Source organism: Helobdella robusta, assembly GCF_000326865.2.
Source record: "Helobdella robusta unplaced genomic scaffold HELROscaffold_11, whole genome shotgun sequence".
NCBI lineage: Eukaryota > Metazoa > Annelida > Clitellata > Rhynchobdellida > Glossiphoniidae > Helobdella > Helobdella robusta.
In genome coordinates this window covers 2131262-2147942 of record NW_008703617.1, presented here as the reverse complement: position 1 = coordinate 2147942, position 16681 = coordinate 2131262, and the positions used below count along the sequence as shown (strand labels likewise).

The following is a 16681-nucleotide window of genomic DNA, read 5'->3' as shown; positions in this document are numbered from 1 at the left end:
GCTATCGATGAAGAAAAGGAGACCAAAGAAGACGACCAGCCAATAAAGAAACCTGACACCTAATTCGCATCAAAGTTCAATTTTACAACACCAAAGTTAATTTTTACAACGTCAAAGTTCATCTTGACAAAGTCAATATTTCCCTATATATACAGCAAGGAGCACTGATGATGATTCATTCGGAATCGAAATAGGACCTTATTTGCAGCATGAATTTGAAAAATAAGTTTATTTTGAATTTTAGTAAACTAAACATTCACCAAAAAACTTTAGTGAGAAAAATCGAAAAAATGAACTACAAACATATTAACGCCAAACATTCGGTAGAATTTATAGAATATTGTAAAAATATATATGTATATATATATATATATATATATATATATATATACATCATATATAAATGTTTATGTTTTGTATTTTATATTTTCACACGTATTATATATATATATATATATTCTAGGCATTGTTAAATGTAAAATTTTTAATTTTTTCTCTCTGTTTTTTTTCTCTGTTTTTTCTATGCACTTTCGATTTTCAAAAGTGAGAGTGATGGAAATTTTGGAAAAAATTAAAGAAAGAGAGAAAGGGGAGGGGAGAGAATGAAGTTTTACATTGTATGCAGAGATGCTTAAATTGTGATAGTTATCCGCTGGCAATTTTGCATGCGTACTTACAATTAAGGACTGTGGCACTTACAATTAAGTACTATGGTACCTACAATTAAGTACTCTTGCACCTACAATTAAGTACAGTGGCACTTACAATAAAATACTGGGGCACTTGCTATTAATGTTTTTCTTTTGTATTGTGTATCAGATATCTCGATCTCAATTTACGGATGAAAAAAATCTTTTTTCTGAAGCAAAAGTAAAAATGTATCAGAGGTTTCTAAGAAAAAAAATTTTGTATAATATAATACGCGTTTAACAATGAATAATTTTTGACTTTTATACGTGATTTTTTAATGAATAAAAAAGGACATAAATTTAAATTTGATGACACACAAAGAAAGCTCTTCTTAAGAAGTTTTTTTTTCTCTTCCAATGAAATGCCTACATCCCATATAAAAATTGTGAAAAGAAAGTTGATGTTTTTAAAAATGTTTCTGGTAAAATTTATATGTGCACGATGTTTCGTTCTCTCTCATAAAAATATTTATTTTTTGGTTCTAAAAAAAAACTTGTTAGTAGGCGTAGATAAAATTATATTTAAAATTTTAAGTCAGAAAAACTCCCAGAATTGGGAAAAAACATAAAATGACGAATGGGCTTTACGTGACAGCAGCCTGGTCTGGTCTTCAAAAAATTAACAGACAGCCGTCAACAAATTTCTACAGCTAAAAAATTCGACAAACATCAAACATCCCAATCTATAGCAGCCTGGTGCAAATCGAGCACATTTCTATACAACACACCATCCTTACACCATTGAAAAACATTCGAAACACCTACTAAAATGGGAATAATTACACACGTATACATACATGTATGCTAAATACACATTCAAACAAAGACACACTTCTATCTACACGTGTATATATTATAGATTCATGCTTTATACTATCCATTTATACTTTATATAGACATGCATATTCAAACGAACACACACATACGCTCACACAGACGTACACACATATATTGAGATACACACAAAAGAACTAACTGTACAAATACTGTACTCATAGGCATACATTCATGCATACACACACAAGCTTCTATCGATTGATGCCAAAATAAGTGACGACGACGACGACGATGATTGAGATCATGCTGATGATGTTAACATTAATTAAAATATATTTGTGTGTACGTGTGTTTGTTTGTTTGCGAATGTGTCTGTGTGTGTGTACGCGTATATATAAGATGTCATCAGTATTGTACACAAGTACACTTTAATGTACGTGCGAATACACAATTACGTGCGTACACTGGGATGCAACGTTCGTACAAGCGGTTTGCAATGCCGTTGCGTTCATTCATTTCACTTCTCCAGTGTACATACGCAATATAGGAGGCTCACATTAACGTACGCACATGTAACATGTATGTATACTCGCTATAATCTACGTTCATGCGTATCATATATATTATTTATTTATACGTATATTTGTATACGTCAGTTATGTGGGGTATAGGTTGTATTGGTAGGTATTGCAGAGGTTTTTTTTTCTTCATGTTCTGATGTTTCGCGAGATGTCTGTAGATGACGTGTCGGACGCATTCCATGTTGTCAATTAATGTTGAGTGTGTGTGATGTTTGTTGGCTGTTGTTGTCCTACTTCGTGTTACATCGCTTTGGAATTAACCGAGCCAAGTTGTAATGTTATAAAAATTCAAAGTAGAAATATCAATAAACGTTGTGAACATTTAGTAATCAATAGAAAACCAATCATATTGTCGATCATTTGCTGTTAGTTTTTAAAAATTAGAAAAAATTGTCGTTACTGGCAACTTAATTTGAAAGAAGTAATAACTTCCAACCAAAAATGAACATCAACAAACTGATCTACGGGCCAAACGTGGCAGGGCAAAGTTTGGTTGACCGTGTCATGGCTGCCAAGCACAGCCTGGCTGGTCAGGGTTTGGCCAAATCGGTCTGCAAGGCGACCACCGAAGAGGTCATAGCCCCTAAAAAAAAACATGTCGATTGTTAGTTCAAGTTTTTTTTTCAATTTATAGAACAAAACGTGTAGATTGTTGATTACTGTCCTGTCTTTATTTATATGGCTGTGTGTTTAATTGGAATTTTCATTCGTATACTTTAATTTAATTTTTCGATGAATTCACGGATGTTTATAAATATATTTCTCAGTCTTGTGGTCTTTCTAATTCATGTAAAATTCAATTTTGCGAATTATACATTTATAAATAATTAAAAATAATAATTAATATAAATTATATTTATAAAACTGAAAAATAATCTTCAACACCAACAGATCTGATCCAATGCACGCATGAGCCTAACGTATCGATTCCGCAGTTGGCCGGTCTGCTCTTAGAAAGAAGTCAAAATTTCAGTTGGGTGTCTGTATTCAAGGCACTCCTCACCACCCACAGCCTTATGAATCATGGAAATGAGGTCTATCTCTCTCTCTCTCTCTCTCTCTCTTTTCTCTCTCTAACTGATTTTTTTCTTCTCTGCTTTTCTCTACTCTGTAACTTCTTCCTTTCTATCTCTCCTCCATCTTTTTTCTTTGTTGTTTTTTTCTCTCTCTCTCTCTTTTCTATATTCATTTCTTTTTTTTCTCTTTCACATTTTTGTTTTTTATTTCCTCTAGCACATTCAATCATTCATTCAATCAATCATTCATTCATTCATTCATTCAAAGTTTTAAAGAAAATAAATTTCAATTTGATCTCACGAATTTAATTAAAATTACCCGAACTCCAGTCACACAAAACCAAACTACCATTCAACGCCATCCATGCCATGGACTTTCTCTACCCTGTCATCAATGTCATCTCAATTGCCAGAAATTCACGCAGTACCTGGCGTCAAACAACTGCAGTTTCAAGTTGGAGAACTTCACTGACAAGACCTCACCACAGGGGTACGACATGTCACCCTACATTCGCAGGTTAGGGTAAACAAATTAAAAATATAGAGGGGCATAGCCAAGACATGGTGAAAATTTTGGGGCTAAATCCACACCCATAATGAAAAACTTTATTTGTGGATATAGAATTCAAAATAAAGAGAAACATATCCAGAAGAACTGTTAAACGAAAAAAATTTTTTATAAAAATTTGTCTGAAAGCTGTTTCAATCATCTTTGCAATTGTAACATTCAGGCCATTTTCTTTAAAAAAAAACTGTTTTCATGTGAAAAATTGTAAAAATATGAATAATAAACCACTGAATACAAAATATTTTTTAAATTATAAACTCTTCAAGTAATTTTAAAACATAACAAAGAGCAAATTTGATGTTTTTTTTCCAAAATTATAATTGAACAAACGACAGGTACGCAAAATATATAAACGAGAAGGCTGTCTCGTACAGACTGATGGCTTTTGACTTCTGCAAAGTTAAGAAAGGGTCAGTTACATGATGACGTAAAAGCATTTCATGACAATTTTTACAATCAAAGAAGTAAAATAATTGATAAATATAAAGAAATATTTTAAAAATTATGGTTTAGAATGATTTGTAAAACCATTTTTCATTAATTTTTAATTTTTTCTCTATCCCAGCAAAGATGACGGCGTTCTAAGAATAATGGATTCAGAGAAGGTACGCATTAAATACATTGAAACTATACACATGCACTATAAGCACAAAACTATGGACAATTTAGTGGCTCGGTGGGAAGAACCGCCACATTTCGCGTTCTTATTGCGAGTTTAAACATCTTATGCTGCTTGGACGTGCATACGAATTTGTCTAAAATTCATATTTGGACTATCTCCTGTGCAATTATCAATGAAAGTCATCGCATTTTTAGCTTTTTTAACTTTACAAAATCAAGTTTTTCAAATTTTCTAAAATTTTGTCCTAGTTGTGTTTTTGTATGTAACAGATAAAAAGACTCATTATAGACAGTCATTTATTTATTCACATCACTAGAGTTCGTTTAATATATTATTTAAAATTATTAACAAAATGACGCCAGCTTTTGAAGGCACTGCCAGTTCTGCAATCTCAAGTTGATGCCCTCTTGGAATTCGAGGTTTTCTTCATTTTGTTGAATGAAATATCGGATGAAGTGTTTTGTTACGTTAATCAAATAAATTAACCCATTTTGTCATTGATTATAATTACATTAATGAATTTATTTTTTGAAAATTTGTCCTTATCCACACTAAACTGACAAATTATCCTAGTTAGTCAATTAATCAATCATTAAATCAATCGCCTATTATTCATTCATTCAATCAATCAATCGATTGAGCGATCAATCATTCAATTAACCAACCAATTAACCGACCAACTAGTTATTCAGCCAACCAGCTAGCCAACTAACCAATCAACCAACCAATCAGGTCACTCAGAGTGAACTGAACAATCCAGTGATCTTCGCATCTTTCATGATGCTTTTTAAGGACCTCATCCGTCTACTGGCTTGCTATAATGACGCCATCATCAATTTACTCGGTATGATGATGAGGACGATGAAGCTGCTGCTGCTTCTGATGATGATAATGATGATGATATTGTTGTTGTTGATGATGATGAGGAGGAGAACAATGAGGTTGGTGGTAATAATGATAATAATAATGATTATGATGATGACGACGACGACGATGATGATTGTGATGATGTGGTTGTTGTTATGGTGATATGCTGTTTTCACGGTAACATGTGTTAAGAAGATGATGTGTAATTGCGGACATGGCGGGATGACCGTGGCATCGTTTCTGAGGATAATGTGATATCGTCGTCATCTCACTTAGCGTCATCATCATTTTCATCTTCATTGTCATTATTATTATTATTATTATCATCATTATTATTATTATTATTATTATTATTATTATTATTATCGCCATCATCACCAACATCATTAGCGAAATTCTTCGATATGAACAAGAAGCAGTGTAAGGAATCGTTGGATATGTACAAAAAGTTCGTCACCAGGATGGAGGGAGTTGGAAAGTTCTTCAAAGTTGCCGAGGTTTTAATGATGATGATGATGGTGACGACGATGGTGTAGTTGTTGCCTCTGATGGTTATAACGTGTGTAACATTTCAAATACATCCCATCATGTCACACTTTGTTTATTCTCATATCACATCACAGCACATATTATGACGTTGGTGTATTTATATATGCGTGTGTTTGGAGGTGTGCATATCTATCTATCTATGTGTTTAAGTATGTGTGTGTGTGAGGGGGGGGAGGGGTATGTGTGTGTGTGTGGGGGGGGTATGTGTGTGTGTGTGTGTGTGTGTGCGTGTGTGTGTGAATAAGTACGCCATCATTCCTAGGGAGTTGGCATTGAAAAAGGAGATATACCTGATCTTGCTCAGGTAAGAATAATTATAAGTATTTATAATTATTATTTATTTTAGTTATAATTATTTTTATTTACAATATTACATCTATCTAATTTGAGTTATCTTTGTGGCTTATACATCCATAGAATTTGAGATACTATGTCGGATTCATCTAATTTGAAATACCATAACAGACCCCTTCAGTTTGAGATATGATTACGCAACAGTCTAATTTAAGATAGGAGTTAAACATCATTCTAATTTGAGATATCATTAGACATCTACTTAATTTCTATCACATATCTATCTAATTTCTATCAAATATCTATCTAATTTCTATCAAATATCTGTCTAATTTGATCTACCCTTTAGGCACCTTCAACTTTACTGGATGCTCTCGAAACGCACATGAAATCTCTAGAGGGTTCCAAAAAAGGTACACTTTAATATTTTAGTGAAACTAGATTAGTTTTATAAAACTTTTGATTTACTTTTGAAATTAGTTTCATGTTGAATTTGTTTGATAGATGACATGTTTTCAGTTTTTTGAAATAAAATGATAGTTCAACTGAATTAGTGAGCAAAGTTTGGGTGGGTAGCAACCTTCAAAATGACGAAAACAATTTTCAAACATGAAACGTAACTCAAAATAGAAAACCAAAACCATTTTAAATATATACATTTACTATTCAATTCATCTATTTTATAGTGTAATAGTTAAAGTGTCTGTCACTGATGTTGCAATGCCTGGATTCGATTGCATGGTGATCCTCGCCTATCACATGCAATGTGTGTGATGCATGTGAATTCATAAATATTCACACGCACTGTGTGTGTTTGTTGCTGACGCCTCTGTAAATTACTAAGGAGAGAGAGAGAGAGTTGAAATAAAATGGAAACAATTTGAAAGGTCTTTCAAAGTCCCAGGCAGTGGTCAACTCGGCGATCACGGACCTGTCCAACGCAGCCAACAAATCAGTTAACAGAGGGGACAGTAACGATGGGCAAATGGCTGCTTCTGCTAATTTGGATGAATTTTCGGTTTGTTGTTGATGATGAGGATTATAGTGATGATGATGACATTGTTGTTGATGAAAGTGATGATGATGACGAAAATGATGGTGATGATGATGACGTTGTTGTTGATGATAGTGATGATGATGACGAAAATGATATTGATGATGATGACCAACAAAAACAATTTCATTCGTGCACTCATTCATATCAGTCGGTAAAAGTAACTTCAAACAATCCATTTGCATCGTTTGGCGGGGATGATGACAACGATGATGACGATGATAACATGGGTGGTGGTGGTGGTGATGGTGGCGCAGTCGAGGGAACCTCAGATGAAGGGGCCGCCGCCAAAAACCCTTTCCTTATAGGAGACTTCAGTGGTGTGGTTGATGATGGGGATGATCCTTGGGAAAACTCAACAACGCATGGTTGGTTGGTTGGCTGGCTGGATGGCTGGCTGGCTGGCTGGCTGGCTGGTTGATTCGATGAATAATTGAATAAATGAATGAATGAATCAATTAATTAATTAATAAAGGAAAGAATGAATGAATTAATTAATTTTACAAAGAATCTACGGGCGGAGCGATCAACAATGACGAATTTGCCGCGGCTTTCGACGCTGCTTTCGACAATAACACAGCACAGGGTGATTCTATTAGTATTCATTAGGAGTAACTTAACATAAATTATGAATAAATTAACATTAATTATATAAATTCAAACATTGAAACAATTATTTTAATCAATATTAAAATGCGTGTATACATAATTGTGAAAAATAAAAGAACATACAGATTACCCGATTGATGATGGTAATGATGCTTACAATGTCGGCGATGATAATGATGTAGGTGGTGTTGGTGGTGGTGATGATGGTGATGATAACACACAGTTCAATGTCCAGTATGTATTTTGTTGATTACGTCATTACTAATAATTTTGTCACAATTGAAATTCTACATAAATCATTTAATAAACATACCCATCAATCAGTTCAATCAATTCAATCGATCGATCAATCAATCAATTAGTTTATAAAGCGCTTTTTCAGCGATGTTCAACAGCGCTCCTCAATGAATTTTGTAAACAGATGGGTCTTGAGATCCGCTCTGAACTTCGTAAGTGATGGAGAAGTAGTCAGAAAAGGAGGCAGAGAGTTCCAGAGAAAGGGGTCAGAAAAAGTAAATGCAAATTTAGCAAAAGAGTGTTTAACACGAGTTAAGAAGAAATGAGAACAAGAAGACGATCGTAAACCGGGGCTTTGGGTTCAGTTAAAATATTTGATAAGTATTTCGGAAAGAATTTAGATTGAGACTTATACATTAAGTGCAAATTTTTTTAATTATTCTATATTTTATAGGTAGCCAGTGCAAGAGAACAAGATATGGAGATATATGAGAAAAGAAAGGGGCACGAGCAACTAGACGAGAAGCAGAGTTAAAAGCTTTACTTGAAGGATAGAGTGTAGAATCAGGAAGACCATAGTAGAGCGAGTTGCAATAATCAATCCTAGTTAAGTCTAAAGAAGTAAAAAGAAGGAGAAGAGTAGGATTGTCAAGAAAGGGCAAAAGTTTTTTTTAGTGTACGTTGATGAAAGTATAAACTTCTAGCAAATTATTAATCTGAAAAGAAAGAGACATGCAAGATTCAAAGATAAAGCCTAGACTACGAAACTTGTGAGAACATCAGGTGTTTTAGAATGGGGTAAGATAATAGAATGTATAATAATAGAGTGTTTAGATTGTACACTCACATACACATAAGTACATGCATGCATGCATATACGTATACATACATACAGACACGCACACACACACACACACACATATATATATATATATATATTATATATACATATATATATATATACACACACACACACACACGCACAATACATTGCATGCACACATACAAAACAATTTTTAGAGGCGAAACGACTGCAGATGACAACTTGGTGGATGACATAACAGATCAAGTATTTGGATGAAAATGAATGATAAATTTTATATTTTTTATATTTAATATTGTTATTAATTTTAATATTTTTTCTCATTTTTAATAATTTTTAAATTTTACGTTACGAATTTTAATTTCAGACGCAGAATCTTGACATAGATCCCTTCGCTGATCTGCTAAGTAACAAATGAAGACTATTTTAACAGAAAAACAAATCATTTAATGTTAAAATAAATTAAGTTAAATTAATTACTATATGTAAATGTGTGTGTCTGTTTGTATGCCTGTGTGTGAGTATGTGTGTGGCGTATATTTGTGTGTGAGCGTGTTATCTCAATAGTTAAACTAGTCTAAATTGATGTTATAAGCTGACTTTCTATATATTAGAAATTTTACAGATGTTATTGTAATTATTATTGTTGATATTATCGAAATTACAATTATTATAATTATATTATTGTTATATTATTATTATTATTGTAGATATTTCTTTTATTATTTATATAAGGACATATTCCGTTATGTTGTTGGTAGTGTGGTGACTAATTTGCAAACTCAAGTACTTTCATTCATATTGTTTTTTTTATTTATATATTTCGTTTGTTATCTGTACTATAAATATATAAAATGATGAATATTACGATAGTATAACACACACACATATACATACACACCCACCCACACACACACACACACACACACACACACACACACACTCAGACAGACAAACGTGTATATGTATATAATATATGTATATATATATATATAACCTGTATACGCCAGACATCATAAATTCATCACCATTTTATCACCTAGTTTTGCATGTTAACATAAAAATCGTGTCCTAGCTTTTTTAGTATTTACATATTAATATTATTTTTTTATCAAGTTATTGTTATTATTATTATTGTTGTTGCTATTATTATTATTGTTATTCATTATTTTTATTACTATTTTTCAATGGTATATGAGTTGAGAAAAACGGCAAGATAGAAGTAAAGGTGGTAAAATCTTATCTCATATTAAAATTTAATATTAAATTATAAATAGTATAGCTGTTTATCTACCTACACTTATTATTATTCATATTATTATTTATTATTATTGCCATTCTTCTTCTTCTTATTATTATTTATTAGGTTGTCTCTTTAGTAGATATTATATAAGGCTCGATTTACCGTATCGTTCTTGTTGATTGAATTCTTCATTAATTTATTTATAAACTCAACTGAATATAAAAATAATATATAGCATTTTGTGTTGTCTAATTTAGTTTATTTCAGAAAAAATGTTAGAAAATCCAATAAAGCAAAGATTCTTCAGCAACAGGGGGGTGAACCGAAGCCTGGAGCGAGTTGAGTGATGAAATTGTTTCAGTGGATTCAATCAACAATTTTAAAATCCAGCTAGGAGAGCTAGAATACTACTAGAACATTTATTTTTTAGTGGTCCTTACACAGATGCTAGTCTACTGAATCACTTTAAACTTTGTTATGTTGTGTTATGTTATCTGAAACTGTAGCTGATGAAGATTATATATTTAAAAAATTATCCGCTATACAATTTATCATTTTATGATTAAACTTATCGTCTGCTTGTGTCGTTTGCGGAGCCGATTTTGCTACAAATTTTTCTTCAGAATGTCGGCAGCGGTTGCTCAAAAGAAAGATGTCGGAACGGTTAGCTAAAATTTTAAATTTTTTCTTAAGAATTTTTTGTAAAATTTCGTCGCGTAAATGGCTAGATGCACATATATATGCGTGGTTATAATATAATGGTACAGACTACAGTACAAGATTATTTAATAATTTAATTAATTTTAAAATAAAAAATACCTCTTCTAGTCTAGTTACTACAAAAAATTTTTATTAAACGTTCTAGTGGTCAGAAACGTTTCCAGAGCAGATAAATACGTTGAAGGAGTCAGTAATGTTTATGAAACGTCTGCTTGGTGTTGCAATTTGTAACATAACTTACTTGAGAACAATGTTTCCCGGTGACGCCTACATTGACAAATCTTTAGAAGGTAGATGCACATGAAACAAGTTTTTGTGATTATCTTATAAAATTTAATTTATTTAACATTATTTAACTGCTCTCATTTTTTTCCTATTTATTATTTTGAAAGAAAAATTATAGAATGTTATTAATAATTTAATTAATAACATTCAACAATTTTTTTTTCAAAATTTTTTTAGATTAAAACATCAAATCACCTCATTAATTTTTACATAACTATTTCTTTCTCAGGTGTTCAGCTGAAAATCTTAAAAAGTTCAGATGCTTATCCTCAGGTTAACAATCTCATCAACTGCCTCAAAGGTGTTTTTGATGCTCTGGAAAAAAAATATGTAATACAAATTTTTTTAAATTTTAGTTAAATTTATTGTTTAATATAAAATAATTAATCTTTCAGCTCAGAAATTTGGTTCTTATGGTCAGTTTTGTTTTGTTTTTGTTTTTTTCTCATTGAACACATAAAATTTAGTCAAGTTAGTGATAAAAATAATGGCTATACAGATTCATCCAGATGTTCAAAATCTTGACAAGGTCTTGGACTCATATAACTTTCAGTTTACGTACAATGATGGTAACAAGATGTCAGTTACAAAGTGGGCTACATTTTTTATAATACATCAAAAATATTAATTGATCAACTAGCTTTGTTATTTTCTGTAACTTGTTCTTAGTTCCTTTATTGCTTGCCATAATTGAAATTAATAATTTTTACACTAAGTAAAAAGAAGAAAATAACTACAAAAATATCATGTGAGAGTACAAAAGAATCAACAGTGAGCATGTTACGTAGGTTGATTGTCATGTCTTCAACATTGGAACCACTTCCACCTGTCTTCTCCATCTCCATGAAACTCTACTATTATGACAATGGTTAATGAAACATTATTTACTTATATTTCAATTTTCAATAATTATAAATAGCTTGCACATACTGTCTTAAACTTTTGAACATTCACACGCACACGTCACAGTAACTCCAGCTGATTATGAACCACCTGGCTTTGAACCAAGCGATAAGGAGACATCCTTCCTGGACGATCCTGCCATTTTTGACATTGGCAACGTCTCTACTGTTAGTTTTAAAACATCATTTTGTTTATTTATTGAATTGAAGTGTATTCATTCATTTATTTGTAAATTATTTACTGCCAACTATAAATTTTTCAAATAATTTTGTTAAATTTATTAAGTTTTGTTTCAACTTACAACTTTTGCATAAGTATTTTGAAATGTATTTTCATCAAAAAAACCAAAAAAATTAATTCTATTTATAAATTTTTCCCATCAACAGATATACCACACGTAAGTTTGTTATGGAATTTTGTTTCAGTTCTCTTATATTCTAACAAACCACATTTTTTTAGACACCAGATCAAGACACTTGAAATAAAAATATCTTTTTCATTTATTCATTTTACCCTATTATTAATCTCTACTTTTTTAAATTCATTCAGACTTACCCTTCAATTGGCCACGTCAACAAAGGAAACAACACCATCAGTAGCATCAACGATAGCAGCGGCAGTGAAAAAGGTTAACATATCTGCGTCAATTGAGCAAAGTCTAAGCGCAACGTTGGCATTGGCAACATCATCAGCCTCGCCCACACATGCAAACGATCAGTCTTTAGTGTCTACAATGTCTAGCCATTATAATAACAACAACAACAATCAGCATCATCAGTTCTACAACCAGCACCATAATCCTGGAGGTTATGATTATCAACAACAACAACATAATGGTGACAATGATGACAGTGAACCATTGAACTGTTCAATGTCTCAAAAGAACCACAATCAGAGGACAGCTGATGATGATAAAGTTGTCAATGCTCCCAAACGCAAGGCTGATGAAGATGTGAGGATGAAAAATGATGAATTGGATGCAGCTGCTGTTGATGTTGAGGTATAGTTTTGATATTTTGTGTTAATTTTGAGTTTTTCTCAATGCAAGAAGTTGTTTTTATAATAATAAAGATTATTAACAATAATAAAATAGCTCACAAATATTTTTTCAACAGAAATTAGTTCTAAAGAATCCAAAAGAGAAGAAGCTTTCAAAAAGCAAGTACTTACAATTCGGACCTGGGGCAGGCAATAATGTAAAGTGGAGTTAATTTATGTAATTCATTCAGTAATTCATTCACTATATATAATTCACTCAGTAATTCATTCATTTACCATATATAATTCTCTAAGTAATTCATTAAGCCCTTACAATTCACTCAGTAATTTATTCGCTGTGCACAATTTATTCACCATATTATGCTAACCACAACTTATCTACCAACATACAGATAAAATATTTATAATTCTGGTTTCATCCTTTTCAACTAATTTTCATCATTCAAATTAATTGAATAATCCATTCATTTACGAATAATAATTCAACATCTCAATATCCACATACAGATGATCCAAGAAAAGTTGGCAGACAGTCATGGAAAGAGCAGAAGAGCTAGGAAATAAAGAAATGAACAGTCGATGATTATTCCATTAAATATCAAATGTTCAGTTATTTATTTAAATTACTACAATTTTCTGTTTGAAACTTTCAGTTATGCTATTTTGCAGCATTATTTTTAAAGTTTGACAGATGATGAATTATGTCACTGCTGTTAACGTTCAAAATGTTTTTCATGTCAAAAATTTTCATAAAGATATTGTATCTCTTTAATCATTTGTTTTACATTTAGATTCTAAAGTTATTAAATGCCGACTTAGAACTGTTTCAATGTTTACAAGTTTCTTATACAAACTCTTTATAGAGTTTAAGTTATTGCTCACACACACACATACACGTTGATGTCAAACAAAATTTGTTGCTATGGTACAATTTTAAATGTTTATAAATTGTTTATAGCGCTTAATAATTGTTTAAATTGTTGAATAAATGTCTGAACTTGTTTCATATACACCCGCAATTTGACTATCCTCAAATGAAAGCTCCATCCCAGTATTTGATTAATGGCAAATTGATTATAGTGGAGTATTAACTGGAAGTGGTTGTATTCACATTTAATTAGACAAGTTTCAAGAATAATAGTATTGATTCACTTCAGTATTTACACAGAAATATATATGTATATAATATACTTATACATACATACATAAATATAGCTTATGACAGTTTTACATCATACCTATAAATATATTTATCTATAAATAGCTGATAATAGTTGACATCGTATATCTATAAATATTGAAATTTCTAGTGAAATAGTGTTCACACATCAACATAAATTATAATTTTATATTAATAATATATATCAATAAATAATTGGAAAAATAATAAATCTTCATATATAACTAGTTTTACAAACAAGTAAATCTACATCTTAAACAAATTACCAAACCATATATATATATAAATATATATATAAATATATATATATATATATACGCACCTATACACACAGATTGTCTTAATCAAGAAAATTTCAGAATAAAAACAAAAATCCTTTGATATACTGACAAACGACACCAATCTTTTACGTGTATATATCAAAATAAATATAAAAACACAGAAATCTTGAAAGATGAATTTAAAATAAATAACATTTTGTCAATTTAAATATATATATATATATATATATATATATATATATATATATATATATATATATATATATATAAAACCTTACATCTCAATATGAAACTTGAGTCTTCTAAATACAAAGCAATTGTTACTAGCTGTTCAAATAAATACGTTTACATATGTATACATATTTATATATGGACATGCCTGTTTGCATAATATATATACATACAGAGATATACAAATATGCACATGCTTATTGATTATAATGCAAACGTAATACATATATCAAACTTGGTGAGACATGACATGGTGTACCACATCATGTTAACCTTTCAGCTTTTTCAATACATCACTACCAATGATATTTACAAAGTCAACACCATTATCAACAAAATTATCATCAGTAAATGTACACAAATACAAAGTTTATCAATGTTTAAAACACAAAATAAAGTAAGCCCCAACCACATATATCAATATAACAGTAGATAGATAAATCAGTGATCCAATGACTTAAAATTGATTGACATATCTTGCTTGACTTGAAAAAAAACATACACACATTCACACGCATACAAACATGCACACAAAACTACTAATGCTATTGTATTATATTGTGATTCAATTTCATATGTTCCTTCAGTGAAACCTTATAAGCATACTCCTTCTGGCAAACAGGACAGCAATACTCTGTTTGCATTAGATGCTTGCTAGTCATGTGACCTCGATGACTTCGCTGATTCCAGAAGCCCTTGCCACAAATTAGGCATTTGAATGGATGTGGCCGCCTATTGTGTGCACTGTTCTCGTGGTGGATTAATGCAGATGAATAAGCAAACAGTTTGTTACAAATCTGGCAGACGTATTTTGTTTTAGTCCCAGATATTATCTTTTTCATTTTCTGGCGCCGACCATAAATAACCTGAAAAGATCATTTTATATGATAATAAAGATTCGTTAAAGAATTTTTAAAGTTTGCAAATTAAGTCAGATAATTGAAAAAAATTATACACTGAATTTATAGAATAATTTTAAATATGAATTTTTCAAAGTTTAGACAAAAAATATTAAAATCATGTGACTGAATTAAGCTAACAGGTAAATCAGGTTGAGACTGGTTGCCAACACTTCTATTCAATGCAGGATTTGTTATAAAGTTTAAGTAATCATCGGTACTATTCAGAGGATTATACACCTGAGATCCATCGATACTGGAGGAAGAGGGTTTATAGCTGTTATTCTCGTCTAAAATTATATCAGATTCATTCTTAATGCTTATCATTTCATTAAAATTCCCATCATTTGTGGAGCTATTGATGAACGAATTAGTGTGATTAGTGAAATCATCATGATGAGTTTGTTGCTGCTGCTCTGCTGTTGGCTCGGTTTCATTAAAGTAACATTCAATATCTGTGGGAAGGGACTGCTTGTAATTTATGTTGCTATTGTTATTACTGTTGTTATTAGTGTTCTTAATTGGACTAGCATCAATTTTATCTTGTAAATTAAACTGATTGGACGAGCCGTTATTGTTGTTATTGGATGGACAAGATGATGAGATCATTTTCAGTCTGCCACTGCTACTGCTGAACTGGTTCTGTTGCATTTCATCTATGGAGTTATTTTGATTTTTTTGACTTGGCGTGTTTTCATTGTTGAAGTTGAAGGTTTCGTTGATGCTGACGAGGAAGATCTCTTCTTTATCTATAGTAATACCGATTAGGCCCTGTATTGAAAATTCCGTACGATAGTGCAGGCCATTTTTGCACAACATCGTTATCGTCTCCGTAACTAGCGACTTAACTCTTTCCTGATCAGCCTTGTAAACCATTTTCTGTTTTTAAACTGCAAAATCAAGATAAAAATAATATTTTTTTATTTATCTGACGATAGATTTGTTTATTTGCGAAAAAAATAATAATACAATCAAAAGTGAAATCTTTTTATTATCGCTCACAAAATAAGCATAATTCGGTTAATATCTGCAATGAATTATCTATGGTATGGTAATTATGGACAACAAAAATGTTGATTTATGGTCAGTTTGATTGTGAGAGCATGTATTATTCATCATTTGATTTTAAATGACCTTTTTGAAATTTTTCAGGTCAAAAGTTTAATTTCAAAGTAAAATTCATCTAATTATTGATACTTTTTTAAAATATAAATAACACCTTCACAAATTACTTGAATATAAATACTCCTTCCG

General features: G+C 31.1%; 3 protein-coding genes across 3 annotated transcripts; 2 read left to right on the top strand and 1 right to left on the bottom strand.

Moving 5' to 3' along the window:
• Positions 1-2488: 2488 nt before the first annotated feature.
• Positions 2489-6387, top strand: HELRODRAFT_71857 (hypothetical protein; the record flags this gene model as incomplete). The annotated part of the gene is made up of 10 exons (XM_009012815.1): positions 2489-2651; positions 2939-3081; positions 3477-3580; positions 3967-4041; positions 4197-4236; positions 4616-4672; positions 4986-5097; positions 5511-5617; positions 5932-5973; positions 6313-6387. The coding sequence occupies 10 exons, from the start codon at positions 2489-2491 to the stop codon at positions 6385-6387; spliced, it is 918 nt and encodes a 305-aa protein (XP_009011063.1).
• A 4166-nt stretch (positions 6388-10553) lies between these two features.
• On the top strand, positions 10554-13400 carry HELRODRAFT_167292 (hypothetical protein; the record flags this gene model as incomplete). The annotated part of the gene is made up of 10 exons (XM_009012814.1): positions 10554-10592; positions 10795-10939; positions 11164-11235; positions 11402-11513; positions 11651-11802; positions 11913-12004; positions 12224-12234; positions 12387-12837; positions 12953-13033; positions 13344-13400. 10 exons carry the CDS (start codon positions 10554-10556, stop codon positions 13398-13400), a joined length of 1212 nt encoding a protein of 403 aa, XP_009011062.1.
• A 1489-nt stretch (positions 13401-14889) lies between these two features.
• HELRODRAFT_109123 (hypothetical protein) lies at positions 14890-16007 on the bottom strand. The gene is made up of 2 exons (XM_009012813.1): positions 15569-16007; positions 14890-15394 (listed from the first exon to the last, which is right to left on the bottom strand). The coding sequence occupies exons 1-2, from the start codon at positions 15752-15754 to the stop codon at positions 15074-15076; spliced, it is 507 nt and encodes a 168-aa protein (XP_009011061.1). The 5' UTR covers positions 15755-16007; the 3' UTR covers positions 14890-15073.
• Positions 16008-16681: the final 674 nt, after the last annotated feature.